At 41.6% G+C, this 21,868-nt stretch overlaps 1 protein-coding gene and 1 non-coding gene across 10 annotated transcripts in view; both read left to right on the forward strand.

Annotated features, from left to right (window-relative positions):
• UBP26 (ubiquitin-specific protease 26) overlaps positions 1 to 21,868 on the forward strand; it is a 64,646-nt gene that overhangs the window by 19,160 nt on the left and 23,618 nt on the right. For all 9 annotated transcript variants that reach the window (XM_088958231.1, XM_088958232.1, XM_088958226.1 and 6 more), the window contains exons 6-7: positions 11,860 to 11,968; positions 14,994 to 15,175. In XM_088958231.1, coding sequence (XP_088814357.1) covers positions 11,860 to 11,968; positions 14,994 to 15,175 — 291 coding nt within the window. The remainder of the gene's footprint in view (positions 1 to 11,859; positions 11,969 to 14,993; positions 15,176 to 21,868) is intronic.
• On the forward strand, positions 11,595 to 11,713 carry LOC148843577 (5S ribosomal RNA). The gene has a single exon (XR_016104005.1). It is a non-coding gene; the product is annotated as a 5S ribosomal RNA (ribosomal RNA).

Here is a 21,868-nt window from a genome sequence, read left to right on the forward strand (position 1 = left end):
GTTTATCTGCATTTTCCTTTTCCTCACTGAGGGTGGCTTATGAAATACTGCAGTGCTTGGGTCATTGGGAAATTGACAGGATAATGGAGATTGGCTTCTTTAAATCACAAGTTTGTTAGTTTGCTTACAATGGGGATGCTGTCTCAATGATAGAAGGTGTTCCTCTGTGCTCTGTGTCATCATCATCATTGTCATCATCCTAGCCTCATCCCAACTATATGGGGTTGGCGACATGGATCCTTTTTCACCATTCCGTTCTGTTTAATGCAATATCCATTGTTAAATTATTATGTCTTTAATAATTTCTTACTACTTTGATTCATGTCCTGTTTGGTCTATCCCTACCCCTTCTAGCCCTTGAACTTGCAACAACAGGTCACTTTTTATGAATGCTGTCAAAGGACCTATCCATGACTTTTTTTTTTGATGAAGGACCTACCGATGCCCTTTTTGATCACTTCTTTCTGTGTTCTCCGTGTATTGGATGAAATCCTTAGGTTCTTCCTTTCCACAGTTCATTACTATTATGCATTATGAGTTGCATTTCATGTCTGTATGTTATGGTCTCCATGTATGATTTAAGCTTTAAGGGACATATATCATAATCAGTTGCTCAGCAGTTTTCTTAGGAAATGAGACATTAGTAGGTTGCTGGCTGGGTTATTGAGTGTCTGGATAAGACCAATACATCATGGTTCTATAATTCATTGCCAGTACAGTTTTCATGGAAGGCAGAAGTTTGGTTTTGTTTTCACTATGATTGTCATCCAAAATTCCACTAATATGTACATGTGTTTATAGGGAGTTGGTTTTATGGTCAGTTCATTTGCTAAGTTCCCTTGAGCAACATAGAAATCATCAACTGACAAATTTGGTTTTAAGAAAATGTTGCCTTGTTCTTTTCCCCACCCTTCATTCCTTGAAAATATTTTTGGCCTCAAAGACCTAGTCATATGTTAAAAATAGAGCCTTTTCTATAGAAACCTCTATGTTGAAGATTGAAGGCATGGACGACTATTATCAATTTGGAAAATGTGCAATACATGTTTGGGTATAGGGCTGATATGGAATGATTATCAGGTTGCAATTTCCTGTTTTCTTCTTCTGTATCTTCACCTTTTACTTTTAGACATCTCGTTAGAAAGGCAAATACATTAACACGTTATTTGAACTGCTCATTCAAATGGACTTCAAGATCTGCCAATAGTCAAGCTGATTCTCTGGCTAGGAATGGAATCACAAGATTAGATCTGGTTTGGGGAGCCTCAGACCTGGGGATGGGGTCTATAACATAAGGAAGTCAAGCATATAATGGGGCATAGCAATATGCTATCTCTTGTGCTTTTTTTTCCCTGATTTGGGATGGGCTTTTCATGTTATAATTAATAGAACTATCATGCATTGTCAATGGTAAAGAAGGACCGATATGGAATGTGACATTGAATGTTGGGTCAATCTAGTGGGTTCCATGTCAGATGAATGGTTTTTGTTGGCCACATCATCGTTTCCTATCACAGAAGTAAGTGAACTTGCTACTCATGTATCTATGGTGTTGTTGCCTGCTTATGTTATACTACCATCTTGTGCACTCAACATGGCACTGGTAGATTTCACTGGGGAATATGTTGATTCCAGTAATATTTTGCGTCATTATGCATGAAAATGGAAATGTCATGAAAATATTAGTAAATATGTTTACATTTTAGATCATGCTCACTTTTAATAAGCTCAAAATAGTGATTTTGTACCTTGCTCCATAGCCATTCCCTATCTCTCATTCCTCCTCTCCCACATTTAGAGTAGTTGTAGACACAGTGTATGAAGTATTTGGTTGGGATTGAGACTAATATGCAAAAGCATGACTAGGAGAATTACTGACAAGAACATCAAACAAAACCTTAATGCCTCTGATTTCAGGGACTTCATTAGTGGATTGAGACGGAAGAGATGGATCTACAGAATCTGTTAGGACTGGCCCAGAAGCAGGCCCAGTTATGGAGAGCCACGCCCAAGCCCAAGAAACTTCGGACTCAGGTCAGCACACCCCATGACTCAGGCGAGCAACACCTCCTCTGAGATTTGTTTACACACGTCGTCCACGTCCAGAGATCTGAGCAGAGTTTGTTCGGTTGTTATAGGTCACGATTGGGTTGTTACAAGCTACTATTGACAATTATAAATATTTGTAGCAATCAATTGAGTGGCATGAATGAAATAGTTCTGAGTTTCTCTCGTCTCTCGTCTCTCGTCTCTCGTCTCTCCTCTTCTCTTCTCCTCCTCTCTCTCTCTCTCGTCCGTTTTAGGAGGGTGAGATCCCTCGAACCAGCTCTTCTTCTGTAACACGACCAACAACCCTATCAGTTGGTATCAGAGCCTAGCTTCCATGCTGACGACTAGAACGGCGACGACTGAGGAGAGGATTGACCGGATCGAAGGGGAAGTGCGGCAGACCACCAACGAGTTGAGAGACATCAAGGAAACACTCTCAACATTGGTTGGTCAGTGCGAACGACTGTCAGCGGCACCCAGAGCTTCAGAGGTCAAGGGATCTAGTAGTAGCAGTGGAAGCCGGCGAGGTGGAGTCTTCCCTGTTAAGGCCGCCAAGATCGACATCCCTCTGTATTCGGGTGATGACCCTGTTCCCTGGATATACCGGGCTGAGAGGTATTTTGAATTTCATTAGACCCCTACTGAGCAAAGAGTTCCCATTGCCGCCTTTCACGTGGATGGCGAAGCAATTATGTGGTACTAGTGGTACCGGAAGACCCATCCCCAAACCACCTGGTTGGATCTCACTGAGGCTCTACGAGTGAGGTTCAGACCCTTTGGCTATTAGAACTTCAATGAGTTCCTCTCTAGAGTAAGGCAAACAGGAACGGTAAGGGAATACCAAAACGAGTTTGAGCAGTTGACCACGAGAGTTCATGGTTGGTCGGAGGCTGCTCTGGTGGGTTGTTTCATAGGGGGATTGAGGGATGATATCAGAATTGAAGTAAATACCATGCAACCAGTGTAGCCAAATTACAAGAAGAAAGGCTGGATCGGCTCAAGAAATTGGGAAGGTTTACAGGGCCTCCAACGGGCCCATTACAGAGGAATCCCTACCTGAAAATTGAGCGCAATCCGGGCCCCTTACATCCAACCCCTACCAATGCAGTGATCACCACTACCAAGCCCATTTTGCCTACCCAGAAAATTGGCTCACTGACCTTACCCTACCGGAAGCTATCGTTGACAGAGATGCAGGCCCGAAGAGAAAAAGGCTTGTCCTATAATTGCGACGAAAATTTTGTTGCAGGGCATAAATGTAAGGCCCAACATGTCTACCTTCTGCAAGTTGATGGAGAAGGTGGCCTTGACCCACCCCTCGAAGACACTGAGGTTCAACAGATGGAGGTGGTTCCCGAAGTTGAATACTGTGTTATTTCCTTAAAGGCTTTATCCGGATATCAGGTCCCCTGAACAATGCGGTTTCACGGCTAGATCTCAGGAAGGAAGGTGTCCATCTTGATTGACAATTGGAGTTCCTTAAATTTTATAACCTCCGGGTTAGCCCGACAACTAGGACTGATGATTGAGGCAGTCTTGATGTTTGCAGTCAATGTGGCCAACGACCAATGAATTACCTGTGATGGGAAATGCAAGTCAGTCGAACTCAAGTTTCAAGGGTATACTTTCAGGGTAGACTTGCACCCCTTAGAATTTTCCGGAGCGGACGTGGTCCTAGGAATACAATGGTTGCGGCTTTTGGGCCCTGTGGTTTGTAACTGGGCCGAGTTGACCATGCAATTTTCACAAGAGGGTTGCACCTATACCTTGAAAGGGGTTAAGAGTCAGTCCATAACAACAGAAGATTTGTTTGCTACATTCAAACAATGCTAGTACGATGCCACCCCATTACTAATGAATATGGGCTCAATGCCACTTGGGCCCACGACTGTTTCTTTTGAAACTGAGAACTTCAGCCCGAAACAAACACAACAACTTCAACTGTTACTCCAAACTTATGTTGACATCTTCCAAGAGCCCATTACCCTTCCCGCCCCACGAGCCCATGATCATAAGATTCCCATACAACCGGGAGCTTCACTTGCCAACGTCAGATCCTATTGTTACCCCCATTACCAACGGGCAAAGATGGAAAGGATCTGCATAGCGGGTATAAATTTGGAGGTAGGGGAGGTCAAGGCTATTGCGGAGTGTCTTGAGTGTTCCACCTCTGCTTGGCCTATGCCATATTTAGGGCTTCCTTTAGGGGAAAATCTTAGGGAGAGTAGATTTTGGACCCTAGTGATAGAAAAGTTTGAGAAGAGATTTGCCTCATGGAAGAGGAATTATGTCTCTTTAGGAGGGAGAATTACCCTAATAAGAGTTAACTTGGCTAACTTACCTACCTATTTTTTGTCTAATTTTAGGATACCAGTTAGGGAAGCTAGGAAACTGGAGAAGTTGATGAGAGATTTCTTATGGGAGTCGAGAAAAGAAAAAAAGGATCACTTGGTTAATTGGGAAATTGTGTGCAGAAGTAAAGAAGAGGGGGGTTTGGGACTTGGGAGGGTAACTAGAAAAAATCAAGCTCTGTTAGGGAAATGGTTGTGGTGATGGCCATTGGAAAGAGAGAGATTGTGGCATGAGGTGGTGGGAAGCATTCATGGGAGGTCAAAGAATGGATGGGATACTGGTGTATCAAGGCAAGCTAACCTAGCAGCACCTTGGAAGGCCATTCACAACACCCTTCCTCAATTCCTCAATTTTATCAGGTATGAAGTTTGTTATGGCAGCACTGTTCATTTTTGGGAGGATATTTGGGTGGGAGACACACCTTTAAAGGATCTGTTACCTTTGCTATTTTATATTTCTTTGTAAAAAAAGTGGTGGTCTCAAAATTTGTCTCACCATTGGGAACACCCTTAGATCCTACTTGGGATTTTGGGTTTCGTAGAGGACTTAGGGATGATGAAATTGAATCTCTTTTTGTTTTGCTTGGTTGTCTTAATCAGGTTTGTTTGGATCCCTCCAAGCCAGATAAGAGGGTATGGACTCCTAGACCTAATGGAACCTTCACTTGTGCTTCTTTCTTCAAGTCCATCTCTCAACTTTCTACTCACCAACCCTTTTTGTCAAAAGAAATTTGGTGCAGGCCAGTTCCCTAAAAAATTATGGCGTTTTGTTGGGAAGTATTCCATGGGAAAGTAAACAGTCTAGATAACCTACAAAAGAGAAGACCTTTCCTCTGTATTTCTCCTAATTGGTGTATCCTTTGTAGAGCTCACAGTGAGGATTGTTACCACCTATTAATATCTTGTCCCTTTTCTGCAGACCTTTGGGCTTGGCTACTTTCGTTGTTTGGGAGTAGTTGGAGTCTACCAACAAAAGTTAACATGCTCTTCAACCATTCTACCTTTTATTGGCCTACAACAATAGGGAGAATTATGTGCTCGTGCTGCCTTGATTTGGACTCTTTGGGAAGAAAGGAATATTAGAATTTTTCAAGAAAAGGAAAGGAGCAGTTAGGAATTGAAAGACTGTGTGTTAAATAGGGAAATACCTTGGAAATCTTTCATCAATTCTCCTTTAATGACCTTTGGAGAAATTGGTTAGCAGTAGCGAGGTGTTCATCTCTAAAGGACAAATCAATTACAAGCTGGTCTCCTCCATCCAAAGGCTCACTGAAGTTGAACTTTGATGGAAGTAGCATGGGTAATCCGGGATTATCTAGAATGGGGGGTGCTTTGAGAAATGAGAAGGGAGAGATTTTGTTGCTCTACTCAGGTCCCTTGGGAATTGGGGACTCCATCAGGGCAGAATTTTTAGCTGCTGTACAGGGGTGCAATTTGCAAACCAGCTGGGGGTACAACACCTAACAATCGAGGGGGATTTTAAAGTGGTGTTGGGTTGGTTGAAAAAGCCTGAAGAGGCTATGTGGCGTTACAAGAATGAAATGAAGAAATTTAGTTGGTTGACAAGGAATATGTTGGTCACTGTACAGTGGGTGGGGAGATCAACAAATACTTTGTTAGATGTGTTAGCTAAGCAAGGGGTAAATAGGGAAGAATTGTTTTGGGCTCAGTTGTGATTCTTGCTTTTCTTTCCTAGTTTACTTGTAAGATTCAAGGAGGGGCTGCAACTCGCACCTCTCCCTGGGATGTTGTATGAACTCACTCTAAGTCTGCTTCTGAATTAATAAATTTATTATCATTCATAAAAAAAGGGCTTTGTCCGGCCCAGTAGCAGCCCATTTTCATCCCCTGTCATTTTGGCAAAAAAGAAGGATGGAAGCTGGAGATTTTGTGTTGATTACAGAGCTTTGAACAATATCACTGTCAAAGATCGGTATTCAATCCCTCATATTGAAGAGCTATTTGATGAGCTAGGCAAGGCCAAATATTTCTCCAAGCTGGATCTGCGATCGGGTTACCACCAGATTCGAGTGCACTCGGATGACATACATTAAACGACATTCCAGACACCGCATGGGCATTTCGAATTCCTAATGATGCCCTTTGGTTTAACTAATGCACCATCGACATTTCAAAGGCTCATGAATGAGATTTTTAAGCCTTATCTACGGGTATTTGTGCTTGTATTCTTTGATGATATTCTTGTTTACACCCCAAACTGGGCCGCTCACTTGGACCATTTGCAGTGTACATTAAGCTTACTATGCCGCCATCAGCTACTTGCGAAACCTTCCAAGTGCTCCTTTAGGTAGACCCAGATTAACTATTTAGGGCATTCATCTCCGATGGCCGGGTGCATACAGACCCAGAGAAGATTGCTTGCATGGTTGCATGGGCTAGGCCCAACTCCCCACGGGTCCTCAAGGGGTTCCTTGGGCTTACTAGGTACTATCGCCGCTTCATTAAAGATTATGGAGTCCTGGCGGCACCACTTACCGGCCTACTGAAGAAGCATGCATTTGAGCGGAATCAGAAAGCTGATGAAGCCTTCTAGTTACTTAAGAAGGCTGTTGACCACACCTCCAACGTTGGCTCTTCCTCGATTTCATATTAGAATTTGTGGTTGAAGCGGATGCCTCAGGCAAAGGGGTAGGTGCAGTCTTAATGCAGTAGGGCCGACCATTGGCCTTCTACATCCAGGCCCTCTCTCCCCAGGCCCAAGCCAAGTCCACATATCAGAAAGAACTCATGGCAATCACATTGTCAGTGCAGAAGTGGAGGGCATTCCTCCTGGGCTGAAGATTCATTGTGCGCACAGACCACCACAGCATCAAGCATCTGCTGGAGCAAAGAATTCTGGGCCCTGACCAGCAAAGGTGGGCCTACAAGTTACTGGGCTACGACTTTAGCATTGAGTACAACCTGGGACCTTCTAATGCTGTTGCTGACGCACTCTCATGGGTGGAAGACCTTCACATCATTGCGGTGTCACAACCAACTTATACCCTGATGGACCAGTTAAGGCAGGAAGCCCACGATGACACTCACCTAGCCCAAATTCGGGCCCAAATTCTTAAGGAACCAGCTCTCACCGATAGGTACACTGTGAAAGGTGATGTTCTCCTTTACAGAGGGAGAATGGTGATTTCTGACATATCCAACCATCACCAGGAGTTACTATGACTTTCATAACTCAGCACAAGGAGGACATTCAGGGGCTCTTCGTACCTATAAACGTTTGGCGCACTATTATTGGAAAGGCATGAAGCGCATGGTGCAGGAGTATGTAGCGAGATGTGCTACTTGCCAACAGCAAAAGTATAACATACAGGCATTGACAGGACTATTGCCACCCCTACCCATACCGGAAAGAGTTCGGGAAGAAGTCACTATGGACTTCATAATCGGGCTCCCCACCTCTCAAGGGAAGTCGGTAGTGCTGGTGGTTGTGGATAGGCTGAGTAAGTATGTACACTTCATTGCCCTCTCCAGACCTTATTCAGCGTCCACTGTGGCTCAAGCTTACATTCGGGAGGTGGCCAGACTCCACGGAACTCTCCTCTCCATCTTGACAGACCGGGATTCCATCTTTATGAGTTCTTTGTGGCAAGCTTACTTCACCGCTCAAGGGGTGCACCTACTTCACTCGACCAGTTATCATCCACAGACGGACGAGCAGTCGGAGGTAGCCAACCGATGTTTGGAGACCTATTTGCGGTGTTTTGTGGGAGATAAGCCCAAACAGTGGGCTCAATGGTTACCGTGGGCCGAGTTCTGGTATAACACTACATTCCAGCTATCAGCAGGAACCACCCCCTTCAAAGTGCTCTATGGGTGTGACCCTCCATCTATCCTACCGTATGAAAAGGGGACAACATCAGTTGCTGAGTTGAAAGCCAGCTTTCAGCAAGGGACCAGATACTTAAGACCCTCAAGTTCCATCTTCAGCAGGCCCAGCAGCGTATGAAGATAGCTTATGATAGGAAGCACCGAGGATTGGTGTTTTCAGTTGGGGATTGGGTATACTTGAAACTCCAACCATACAGGCAGGCATCCCTAGCAGGAAGGTCGACCCAGAAATTATCTCCCCGGTACTTTGGGCCACACATTGGGGCTGTTGCCTACCGACTGAACCTCCCTGCAGAGTGCCAGTTGCACCCCATATTCCATGTTAGCCTCCTGAAGCCTTGCCTATCTTCCTCGATGTTGCCAGTCCCACACTTCCGCTGTTCACGGAGGCCGGAGAAATAGTGTTTCAACCACAGCATGTTAAGGACATCCATTGGGTGAAGAAGGGCAGCAAGGTTCACAAACAAATCTTGGTCGTTTGGAAGGGGCTGCCACAGGAGGATGCTACTTGGGAAGATTTTGACCAGTTACAGAAGCAGTTCCCCACCACCAACCTTGAGGACAAGGTCGTTCTTGATGGGGAAGGGGATGTTAGGACCGGCCCGGAAGCAGGCCCAGTTATGGATAGCCAGGCCCAGGCCCAGGACACTTCGGAGCCAGGTCAGCACACCCCACAACTCAGGCGAGCAGCACCTCCTCTGAGATTTGTTTACACGCGCCGTCCACGTCCAGAGATCTGAGCAGAGTTTGTTGGGTTGTTACAGGCCACGATTGGGTTGTTACAAGCCACTATCGGCAGTTATAAATATCTGTAGCAATCAATTGAGTGGCATGAATGAAATAGTTCTGAGTTTCTCTCGTCTCTCCTCTTCTCTTCTCTTCCTCTCTCTCTCTCTCTCTCCGTCCATTTCAGGAAGGTGAGCTCCCTCAAACCAGCTCTTCTTCTGTAACATGACCAGCAACCCTATCAGAATCAAAGAGCTGTTTAGCACACCCATTTTTTTTTTCTCTCTCCTTTGGGGCATATCTGGATGCCTCCATCAGAAATCAAAGATCTGTTTAGTACAAACTGGGTGAATTGCTGCACAAAGAGATAAGATTTTGTGCCAATGTGTTAGAAGCTCTGTGCTATGGAGTATATGGCAAGAAAGGAAGACCGGAATTTTTGAGGACAAGGAAAGCAGTGTGGAGGAGCTGATTGAACTAACTATGATCAGAGCTGCCCACTGGGCCTTGGTGTGATGATTTCAAAGGTGTGTCCCTAAATGATTTGTCAAAGGAATGGAAATCTGTGGTTGACTTTCAGGTAAGTAAAGCAAAGAGGGAGGTCAATTGGTGTGCTCCAGCAGTAGATAAACTCAAAACTGAATTTTGATGGCTGCAGCCTTGGAAACCCAGGTAATTCAGGTATTGGAAGTGTGCTCAGAGATCATAATGGATGTATCTTGCTAAGCTTTTCTGGGCCTATTGGTTTTGGTAGTTGTCAAAGAGCAGAACTGAAGGTCTTCAAGGTTTGGAATTGATGAAAATTTAAGAATTTAAAAATGTGGAGGTGGAAAGGGATTGCCAAACTTCAATTAGCTGGATGAAGAAGCAGGATTTGGTAACACTTGATTTCCTTTTTATGTTGGTATCTCTGCTCTTTCTTTTTTGTTTGTTTTTATTAGAACTTTGAACTCTTTGGAGCTGGTCTGGCTATTTTTTATCCTCCTGTACTGCACTATGTCTGTTGCTTATCGAGAGAGTTCTAGGAGCACTGAATGGGATCTCCATTTCTTTGTCCTGCACTGAATGGAGTCTCTCTTCCCTCATGTGGACACCCTGCCTTTACTGGCCTACGGCTCTATGCTGTGGATAATTTCCCTTGTTGGGTTCTCAACAGATATTCCTTCCTGTGACCCAGAGACCCCTTTCGCACTATTAGTCTCATTTATACCATCATCTGCATTTTCGTCATCATTGTCCATGAGTTCTTCATTAAAAAGATAGCTACTGTTTCTTTTGCATTGAGTGCCATATCCCTTTTCTCATTTTCCGACCTTGTTCTGCCCATACTTGAATTGCCATTTATACTTTTTTCATCCCTTTTACCGTAACTTACTCAACCTGAATCCTTATTTCCATTTGTCATTCTCTTCTTTTCTTTTCGTACCTGTACTAGTGATAACTTGGTTTTTCATTGCTGATTAAGTTTTAATTGGAGAATGGCTTCCACTGTAGCTATGAAGTTCCCTGGTTGCCTTTCACTTCAGCTGCCCTTGAGGAAGATAGTGATAGATGTTTATTACTGCCTGTGGTGTTCTTCTTGCTTTTCATGGCCATGTGAGATAACTAGTAAGTCATGTACAAGTACAACAGATTCTGTGCTTGATTCAACCATGCAGTCCGAGACTGTATCAAGTCCACCTGTCCCAAGACCTCAGATAGCTGGGACCAACATTGGGTAATGGCCTTTATAAAAATTAGAGCGCTCCCATCCTTGGAAGGTTTAAACTTCAAGCTTATCACCTCCTTGATATTCAATTCTCCTCGATAAGTTCTTCCATTTAACTCGAGTTGTTCACTTCTTGCTTGGTCATCACAACCAAAGTATCTTTCCATTCAGGGTTGCCACTTCTATCAACATCACAGGAACACTAGTGTATCTGAAACTATATCCATTGGTTTCACCATTATTTCTTATCTTCTGCTGTGATTCCCACTGCACTCATTTCTTTGGTTTGTGTTTCTATTACAGAATTCTAGCACCTGCAGCAGGGAGGAGAGTTGAACCCACCCTTCTGAGATCTTCCATCCAGAATGAACACCATTTTCTTGTTACTCTTGAAAAACTGAATTAGATTAAGAATGTACCTTTTATATTTTCCTTCTTCACTGTCTCATATCTCTTCTCTTCTCTGCTTGCAATTTTCATTCACGGTCACCTTTCTGTATACTGTGCCCTATCAAGAAATTCTGTGAACTAGGGATGCTATAGCTCCATCCAAGAACACTGTTTCTCTCTCTTGATTGCCCATCTTGTGCTGTGAGTTTCCCCCAAGAACACCACTCTTCTCTATTCTTATTCTATTAGGCAAGAGGATCCACTGCACAAAGGGGTAGGAAGTAGAGACTGTTAATAATGTACAAGGTAAGCTTTCACTCATGGATCCTATAGAGACAATTGGTGATCTGAGGGTTTCTTAGAAGGTGTTGGGTCATTGAAGGATAGCTATGGGCTGTTAATAATGTTAATATTGCTAAGAACAGATGAGCTTACAGGTTATCAAGGAATACCAATCATAGTAATAACTTTTAAAAATAATAACTTTTCATAATGCAGAGGTCCAAGAGGAATTGCAATGTGGGTGTGATCATACCAGCACTAATGCACCAGATCCCATCAGAACTCCGAAGTTAAGCGTGCTTGGGTGAGAGTAGTACTAGGATGGGTGACCTCCTGGGAAGTTCTCTTGTTGCACCCCAATTTTATATGCTTCAAAAAGAAAAAAGAGGAACTGCAATGTGTGAAAAGAAATATTGTTTTTACTGTAGTATGCTTTCCTATGATGAATAGAGTTCTGAAATTATTAAGAAAAGGCTTCATTTCTTAATTTGTAATCTATTGCAGTGTGCTTGATAACACCTCCATTCAGTGCTTGCATGGAGGAGTTCCTGTCTCAAAAGTTGGTGCCATGAAGCGGTTGTCCACTAATGCTTGGAACAAGTTACTCTTGAAGGTACTAATGTTTAATTAGTTTGTATATCTTGTTATTTCTGGATAGTTTCTGTTTTCCTGTTGGAAAATGAATTAGCATCTCTTTTCATGCATTGTAGGATGACTTCCATGTCTTGTAACAATGTTCTAATCCTCCTTTTCTCATAGATGCAGCCCCACCAACCTACATCCTCCTCTTATTGCAACTGATTTATAACCATTTTGGAATCTACATCAATAACCAATTTGTGGTTATGCAATTCCTTGGCCTTTTGCACTCCTTCCAACACAGCCATTATTTCAGCTCTCAAAGAGCCGCCTTCATCAATTGGACACAAAAAAAGAGCAATAACTCTTCCCTCCTTGTCCCTAAATACTCCTCACTTGAAGGACTTGGATTCCCCTCATTACTTAATCAAAAATCTGCTTTATGAAACTTCCATAGCCACGTCTGTAAGGGCCTTTCTGTAGGAATTGGGGGACACTGAATAGAATCATCTCAAAAATCTTCTTGATCTCCATACACTTCTGACCCACCTTCTATCCAATTCTGCCAACTTGGTTTCCTGTATCAACACTATGTCTGGTTTCTCTTTTTTTTTTTTTTGATCAGTAACAGGAAACTTTCATTAAATTATAAAAAAATTAAAATACAAAGGTGGGGGGAGGTAAACCCTCTTACCACCCCCCAACAATAAGATTACATAGTAGCCCAAAACAAATGATTTCCTCCCACCCCCTGTTTGTCCAAAGTATTTGCAAATGAATTAGCACATCTTTTAACCCACCAGACACTCACATCCATTCCTTGGGTTAGTCACTTGAAATGCCTTTTTTCATTAATGTAAACTCCTAACCCATTGTTTGCCTTCTCTATCCAACCAGTTACCACTTGCGAATCACCTTCAATAATCAACTTATTTATATTCAACTCTTTAGCCCTTTTTACCCCCTCCAGGAGGGCCTGAATCTATGCTCTCAAAGAGTCTCCAACTCCAATTGGTCAAAAAAAAAGAGCTATAACTGAACCTGCCTCTGTTCTGAACACACCACCAAACCCGAATGGCCCTGGGTTTCCTTCACTGCTCCCATCAAAGTTGAGTTTGATAAAGCCTTCCACCGGAGGGATCCACGTCGGAAAGACATTCAGGCTACTGGGAGCCGAGACAGCTATCTCCTGCCAATTATACATGATGGTCTCTATTGAAACATCCTCAAAGAGATTCATTGTTTTTACCCATTGTGCTACCCTCAATGAAATTACTTCTATAATTGTGTTCCTACTTCTTTCTTTTTCCTGCATTCCACCACATACCTCCTACCGACCTCTGTTAGGAATTCTTTCCAGCATCTGTCCTTTCCTTTTGCACTCGCTGCGACTACAAAATCTATGAATCACTCTACCACATTCAGTCCTACCAACAGCACCGTAGTCAGCTTTGCTTCCCTGATTTTCAAGCTAATCTGCCCTTTGATTCTTAGTTCTTCCAACAGAAAGTTCTTCGCCTCCACCTTGAGATACTTTCTCCATCGATTGGCCTCCACGAAGTTTTTCTCCTCCTTCATCACTCCAACTGCCTTCCTCATCCAGGTGCAGGCAGGATTCAATCCCAGGTTTCCACTATGGGGAGCCATTTGCATTGTCACATGTCATGAATTGAAACCATTTTTGTAAGTGGACTATTCATATTTGGTCAATTGCATAGGTCAGGTATAAAATACCTTTATATTCTTAATTTTTTGACCTAACAATTATAAAATAGACATTATTAAACTAGAATATTCATTTTATGTGTTTATATACTAATTACTTTTTATTATTTTCTTATTTATTAGGGTTTAATCAACACAAACATTGCTAACTGCTGTATAACCCATGGTTCAAAGTATTGATACTCCTCTGTGTATAACGATACTCCCCCTATTTTTTTATTTCTTTGGTTTTCAATTTCATTTTGAATATATTCATATATATTATTTAAAAATTTGGGTTCCTAAAAACACCTGTAAACATGTGTATTGGGACCCCATAGATACATAACAATACACCCGATACGGGGCGTATCATATTGAAATCTTGATCCTTGATTGGACCCTCAAAGATTTCAAAACCTGAACCAAGCAAGGGAATAACTCAAAATTTTGTCTAATCAACACATTTTCTTCTTCCACCTTTTCTTTTCTTCTTTTCCTATAACAAAAGTAGGGGTTCAACTTCTTTTTCTTCTCGTAAAATGTTGATTTTCTAGGCTTAAAGCGAAATTTATACTTCTCTTTATCTCTTATGAAAATTGTGGATAATTATTAAGGAAAGATGGTTATGGAACCTAGGGAACTACCCTTGGATATATGATTTTACTTAAAAAAATCCATTGTCTAGGTGACTAGGCAACAAGGCACTCCCCTGTTGTATAGCCTTGTCTTGGCACCTTGTAAACTATGCACAGGTGCTGGGCCTGGTCCAACCCGGCCTAGGATCACCCCTGGTACACGGTCAACATGGCCAGTACAGACCAAGATTGGTGTAATGGCATCTAAACTGGGCTATTCCCACAGTGTCATATGTTGGTCCCATGAAAAACCAATACAATATGGCCTGTATTGGTTGTATTGTGCCGACATTTTGAACCTTGACTTAACCTCCATAAGATATTAAGGTTTCTCTTTTTTTTTTTTTTATTACAGTTGATTGTCATGATTGTATATGTACATACCTTGGGACCTACAATTCTTTAATAACTTACTCTTGTAGGTATTAGTGGTTTTTGTCCTCCACTTCCTCACATGGCAGGTATTTATTTACAGAGATACTTAAGGCAGTATCTTTCTAATAGCAATCAACTAAGGAAGGCCTACATCTTACCTGAAGCTAGGTGCATGCAGTTGATTGTACTATAACTATGTATTTTCCGCATTGATTAATTGTATCAGTTACTGAACTTTTCAATCTTTTGGCCCCCTCTTCTGAAGCTGCTTTGTTTTGTTTTACATTATTTTCTTCCAACCATTCTTTTTCTGATTATCTTTATGTATGTTTTTGAATCTAGTATAATGGGGGCCCAGCACTGAGCAATAAAGACAACTGCATCAATTGCCTTCTGGATGGGGCACACTCTATGGTCAGTGCTGATAACTACAGGGATCGAAGAGCATCCATGAAGGAACTTGCAGAGGCTGCACTTGCTGGAAGGAGTTTTGATGGACCATTGTATTATGTATCTAGGGCATGGTATGCTTCTCAGTTTTAATTGTTTATTTTTGATATTTTTTTTATCTTGTTTTTATCAGTTATTAATTATCAGCCCAGCCACATGCCTTTTTTTTTTCTTAAATATGCCTTTCCGGTTATTTTTTGTATACTGTTTTGTGTTTTTATACTTGTATGGTTTATCAACTTCTAAATTTCCTTTGATTTCTATTTGTACACTGGTGATGGCTTATTAACTTTTAAAATAATGAAATGTTGCACTAGCTAGTTTAAGTAATACAGCTAGGAGATAAATAAATAGATTGAAAGTTTACATGTTTGAATTGTTGAGTGCTTAAAACACTTAGGTATGACCCACAAGTCCACATATGTTTGCTTTCGCTTCCACATTTTCACCTTGGATATATTTTATATGTTATGGTTATCAACTTATGTGTTTTAATTTGAGCTAATAGGTTTTCTTGAACATTTAACTTTTTTCTTTAAATTCATTCAGATTTGTGTTTTTATTTATTACTGTTGTGCTCACTTTGAAAAGATTTGCATCTGATACCCGTACTGATTTCCCATTTAGTATGTTTATATTGTGTTTTTATATCTACATTTTAAAGGTGTGTCATTTGTCAATTCTCATATGATTTGTTAAAAATATCATTTTACTTATATTTAGGTGCATGTGTGTGTAGTTTGATAACATTCATATTTTTATAGCTCCACCAGTTTGAGCTCTATTGTATATTTATGGTCTCAAGCTTGGATAAGGGATGGTTGTGTCTGGTTGGCAGCCAACATTAGCTTTCTCAAAACTTTTATGAACATGGATCTGAATTGTCTTTTTGTATTCATGCTAGTGTGTTCATTGGAAATGATGTGCCACAGCTTAACTCGATTGTGGTGAGAAATGGTAAGGGTTCCCACATCTTTTTGAATGAGGGCATATAAAGAAGTTAGTCCAAGAAACACAAATTCATTTAGTTGCTTGGAATGTAGAAACATTAACAGGAAAGACAATGTGATTAGTTGACACAATGAAGAGGAGAAGGATTAACATTGCATGCATACATGAAACTAAATGGAAAAGGGAAAAGCTAAAGAAATTGATGGCTATAAAGTGTATATACTATGGTACACAGTAGAAGTGAATAATAAAATGTAGTAACTATAATAGTAAACTGGGATCTCATCATCATCATCATTCAAGCCTTATCTCAAGTTCCCAACTATTATGGGGTCGGCTACATGAGTCCTGGTTGAAAACTTTGGAATTGTTTACAGATTTCTTAGTTGATGAGATGCTAAGAAATTGGAAGGAGATTGCAGATTCAGCTTCAGATAAGAAGGCTGAAGCTCTTGCTGGACTCCACCTCACGGCTTTACCAAACTGAATTTTGATGGCAGCAGTATGGGCAATCCAGGGCCCTTCGAAATAGGGTGAGTGATAAGAGATGAAAAAGGGAATCCGTTAGCTATGTATCCTGGTCCAATTGGGGTGGGAGATTCCTCGAGGGCTGAGATACTAGGAGCTCTTGAAGGGGTACAAAGGGCCAATGACATGCTTATTAAAAAATTGATCATAGAAGGTGATTCTGAAATTCTGGTGAATTGGCTAAAAGAGGACAACTCTAAACTCTGGAATTACAGCAGTGAAAAGAGGAAATTTAAGTGGCTGACTAAGCACATTGAAGTTCGTTGTACATGGGTAAAGAGAAGTGCAAATTCATTGGCAGATGGTTTAGCTAGGCAAGGGTGAACAGAAACTCTATTTTTTGGGCTATTTTGTAATTGTTTTACGGTTTGGGTGTACATTGGTGTATTAGGGAGTTAAGATTTTTTATCTCCTTTGCTATGTAATTTCTCAATCCTTGATAAAAATTCACTAGTATTGATAAAAAAAATCCTGTTTTGCTAGTCTATTTTTTTAGTGCCATATCCACATGATCTAAAATATGAAAGTGTAAATGTTAGAAGAGAGATTTAATAATTTTCATTACACTTGTTTTAGGTGAGGAAATTATATTAACATGATAGTGCTTACTAGACCTGTTCATGGGCCAGGTAGCCTGACGGGCCGTCCCGACCCCCGGATGGGCTTGCGCATAGTTTTTAGTCTGCGGGCTTGACCTCGGGCCTAAAAGCCTGAGCCCGACTATTTTACGGGCTGGGCTCGGGATTTGCCACAAAAGCCTGGCCTAAGCTCGGCTTGGCCCGACCAAGTGTAACCTATTCTAATTTCTAAACCCTAGCCGAATAAGTACCCTCTCTTATTCCTTCTCTTTAGCCCTAATTGATTCTAGGTCAAAGTAGAGAAGAAGAAAGAAGAAAGAAAAGAGAAAGAAGGAGAGAAGAAGAGTATTCAGCCAGACTAGAAGAGAGAATGTGAAAATCTCACTCTCCTAGCCGACCCACTTGAATTTTATTCATAAAATTTAGAGTTACAAGAAAGACTATTTTGTCCCTCATAGAAGATGGGACACATAACTTAAACTCAGATACAATAGACCTTTCACTTTCAAGAGGATAAACCAGAATGACCAAAATACCCCTGACACGAGCAACTTGACTTCCAAGGATTGACACAAGCATCCAATTTATCAGAAAACAGGATGTAAGAACAACATCACTCCAAAAATGCTTTGGGACATGCATATTGATCATCAAGGACCGAGTAGTTTCAAGAAGATGTTTATTTTTCCGCTCAGCTACACCGTTTTGTTGCGAGGTGTAGGCACAAGAAGTTTGATGAATTATTCCATTATGTTCTAGGTATTGCTGAAATGGTGAGGAGATGTATTCTTTGGCATTATCAGAGCGAAGTATTTTCATATGAACACCAAATTGTGTGCATATTTCAGCATGAAATTTATGAAAAATAGAGAATAATTCACTACGGTCTTTCATAAGATAGATCCATGTCATCATTGAAAAGTCATCAACAAAGATTACGAAATACTTAAACCCATTGTATGACACCACTTTAATTGGACCCCATACATCAGAATGAACTAAAGCAAAAGGACTTGAGACATGACTATCAATTCTTGGACTAAATGAGACTCGATGATGTTTTCCCAATTGACATGACTCACAAGGTAATAAATGATGGACCATTGTATTATGTCTACAGTGCCATTGGAGAGGAGTAAGAGACAACCGAAAAGCCACTGGGGGGCCACCACCATCAAGGTAATACAAACCACCTGCTTCATGCCCTCCACCAGTTTTCTTCCCTGTCTTGAGATTCTGAAACACACAAGAAGAAGGATAGAAGGTTACAGAACAATTAAGGGATTTGGTTAATCTGGTAACAAACATAAGATTAAAAAGGAACTTAGGGACATAAAACATATGCTAAAGACAAGGAGGAGAGATCAACATCACCAACACCACAAATAGGAGATGTAGAACCATTAGCAAGTGTAACTGTTTGAGATGTGGAGGAACGAGAAAGGGAAGAAAATAAATCGAGTCCCAGAGATATGGTCCGAGGCTCCGGAGTCAATGATCTAGGGTGAGGCTTTGGAAGCTAAGCAAGCCATACCCGAATGGGCAAGTGTAGCGGTGTTCTGCTGAGATGTTTGAAGGAACTGCTCATATACTGCACGTGGTACACTCACCATTTCCTGCCCAGAAGCACAAGCAGATGTGGAGGGGGTTGGGTCATTTTGCTAGCTTTCAGTAATTGTGCTACTACTCTTAGACGTAGCATGGTGAGCCCAAGTGTTGGGTGGACCACGCAAATCATAGCAGAAATTAACTATGTGCCCCTCTAAGCCATAATGTGTACACTTTCTCTGAGCATTACTCCTTCCTTTTCCACGGCCTCCCCCTGACTCTCGGCCTCCAGTCCGGCCACTAGCCCGGTTAAACATATGTCCACCACGGTTGCTTGGAGGTCCACTGCTGCCACCAACACTTCTACTACCACGACCACTCCCTTTAGTCACTACCAAACCAGATTTATCAGAGAAGGAAGAATGTTCTACCGGCTCATTGGATGTCCTCTTAAGACGGGCAAAAACTTCATCAAGCTGTTCATGTTGCTGATGTTGGATCTGGACATCTAGTGTTAGCGGGTGATACACATTAAGCTCATTGCGGATGTTCCTCAAACTTGCATAGTACTCTTCTAAGCTTTGACTCCCTTACTTCAAATTGAAGTGCTCTTGGTACAACTGATATACCCTAATTGTGTTGTCTTGTCCAGAGTACAACTTCTTAGCATGATCCCAAATTTCTTTGGCTGTATCTAGGAACATGAAGTTCACACTAATCTTTGGTTCCATGCTGTTCCAAAGCCATGTCATTATCTATGCATCTTCTTGTTCCCAGTCACTGAACCCAGGGGAATCAGAGGAAGGTTTCTCCTCTCTCACATGTTTTACTTTCCTCTTGGCCTTCAAGAACACCTCCACGGATTTTGCCCATGGTACATAATTCTCACCATTCAACTTGATGGATGTCATTTGAACACTTGGATAATCTAGAAAAGGCATGATGCCTGTTTTGTTGTCATTCCCATCTGCAGATGAAGCCATCTTAATTATTTCACCTTCAAATATACACCACAACCTCGCATTACTTCACAAGACTTATCTCACTTATGATACCACCAACTCCAACTTCTTCAACTGCACATTACACACTACACACTAAGGCTGAAATCATTCAGTCAACACATCAAACACCTTGACTGCACACTGCAGGACCATTTACCATCAACATGCCAAGGCTGAAAAACACTCAGTCATTTCATCGAACACTTGTTCTTCATACTGCAGAACTGATTACACGCAAGGTCTAGGAGTTCACTTTTAAGCATTTAGAATCATAGATATGTCAGCCACCACGACACAACCACCACCACGCCACTGCTGTCGTGGACTTCAGCAGTCTACGACTCTTCTTTCAACACACATATGAGCAAGAAAACAAAGAACATGACTGATATGCATATCAGTCTCACCAAGCTCCACAACAACTAACTTTTTGAAGCACAAAATAGCATTCACAATCCATTATTTGAGCACACAACAATAGTGTTCATACCTGTCTACGTTCAGCCCTCTTCGTACACTGAATAGAGGGTCTAGTGTACCACTTCAACGACCACCACAGCACCGGCCAGAGGCATTCTCACCTCCAGGCCCTCAAAACGATAACTCCTTTTTCAGCCCTTTATCGAATCTCCAATCAGGTCAGCTGAAAGATGAGAACTACTGTGAAGCTGGCGTCGAACCCAGGAAGAGGACAGCAACAAGAAGAGAGAACACGAGACCTTATTGCTCTGATACCATGTGAATAAACCTAGTTGATTCTTGGTCAAAGTAGAGAAGAAGAAAGAAGAAAGAAAAGAGAAAGAAGAAGAAGGAGAGAAGAAGAGTATTTGGCCAGACTAGAAGAGAGAATGTGAATCTCACTCTCCTAGCCGACCCACTTGAATTTTATTCATAAAATTTAGAGTTACAAGAAAGACTATTTTGTCCCTCATAGAAGATGGGACACAACTTAAACTCAGATACAATAGACCTTTCACTTTCAAGAGGATAAACCAGAATGACCAAAATACCCATGACCCGAGCATTCTAACAGTCTTCATCTTCTCTCCTCACTCTCACTCAAGAATCGGTGCAAACCCAGACAAGCAGCCACCATTGTCAATCTTAGAGGCGACACGCGAGCTCAGGCACTGCCGCGTATTCTCATTTCTCAAGAATCGGCGCCACCAGTGAATTGCGGCGGTGAATTCACGCTCTCTCTCTCTCTCTCTGTGTTACATCTTCTCAATGTTCTCATTCTCACCAGTGAACACCAGCGCCACCAGTGAACTCCGGCGAACTCATTCTCATCGGTGAACTCAGGATGCAATCTTCAATAAAAGTGAAAAAAATCATTGTTAGGTTGGGCTTCGGGCTTCAGGCTTTTTAAGAGGGCCGGGCTTGGGCCCAAGTTGTAGGCCTGTTGGTCGGGCTGGGTTTGTGCTCGGGCTTGAAAAATTTCTGTTGAGGAGTGAAATCCCGACCCGGCCCATGAATAGGTCTAGTGCTTATACACCTCAAGTGGGTTTACAAGAAAATTTTAAAATGCAATTTTGGGAACTTCGTAGAACTAATCCAAGAAACACCAAATGAAGAAAGGATTTTTATAGGAGATCTACATGGGCATGTCAAAGAAGTGTAAGATATGATATCGTGCATGGAACATTTAGTTTTGGCAGGAGGAATAGAATAGGGATGCAACCTTTTGAATTTGCAATGGCTATTGATTTGGCGATATTAAACATATATTTTAAGAGGAAGGATGAACATTTAATAACATTTAAGATTGGATTAAATTCAGAAAACCAGAAATAATTGGATAGTATTAATGTCAAATAGATTTTTCTTCACACTAGGAGAATAGAATGAATGATGTATAGGACTTTGAAGTTATTGTAGGGGAAAGGTTAACCATACCACATAATTTAATGGTAGTAGATGTATGGGGCAGTTTAGGAAGAAAGGAATAACCACATCTTTCAAAATTGGACTAACTCAAAGAGTTAATTAACAGCATATTTTTCAAGGTTATCCATTGGCTAAAATCCTTGGATCTGTTCAAGGACTTTTCCTTTGATGATTTTAGGAGGAAGTGGAGTGCAGTGGTGGACAAAGCTTCAAGCTAAATTTTGATGGGATTTCTCAAGGCAATCACGGTCCTTTGGGCATAGGTGGAGTA

Source organism: Nelumbo lutea, chromosome 8 (assembly GCF_056320005.1).
Source record: "Nelumbo lutea isolate HS-2025 chromosome 8, American lotus-T2T, whole genome shotgun sequence".
NCBI lineage: Eukaryota > Viridiplantae > Streptophyta > Magnoliopsida > Proteales > Nelumbonaceae > Nelumbo > Nelumbo lutea.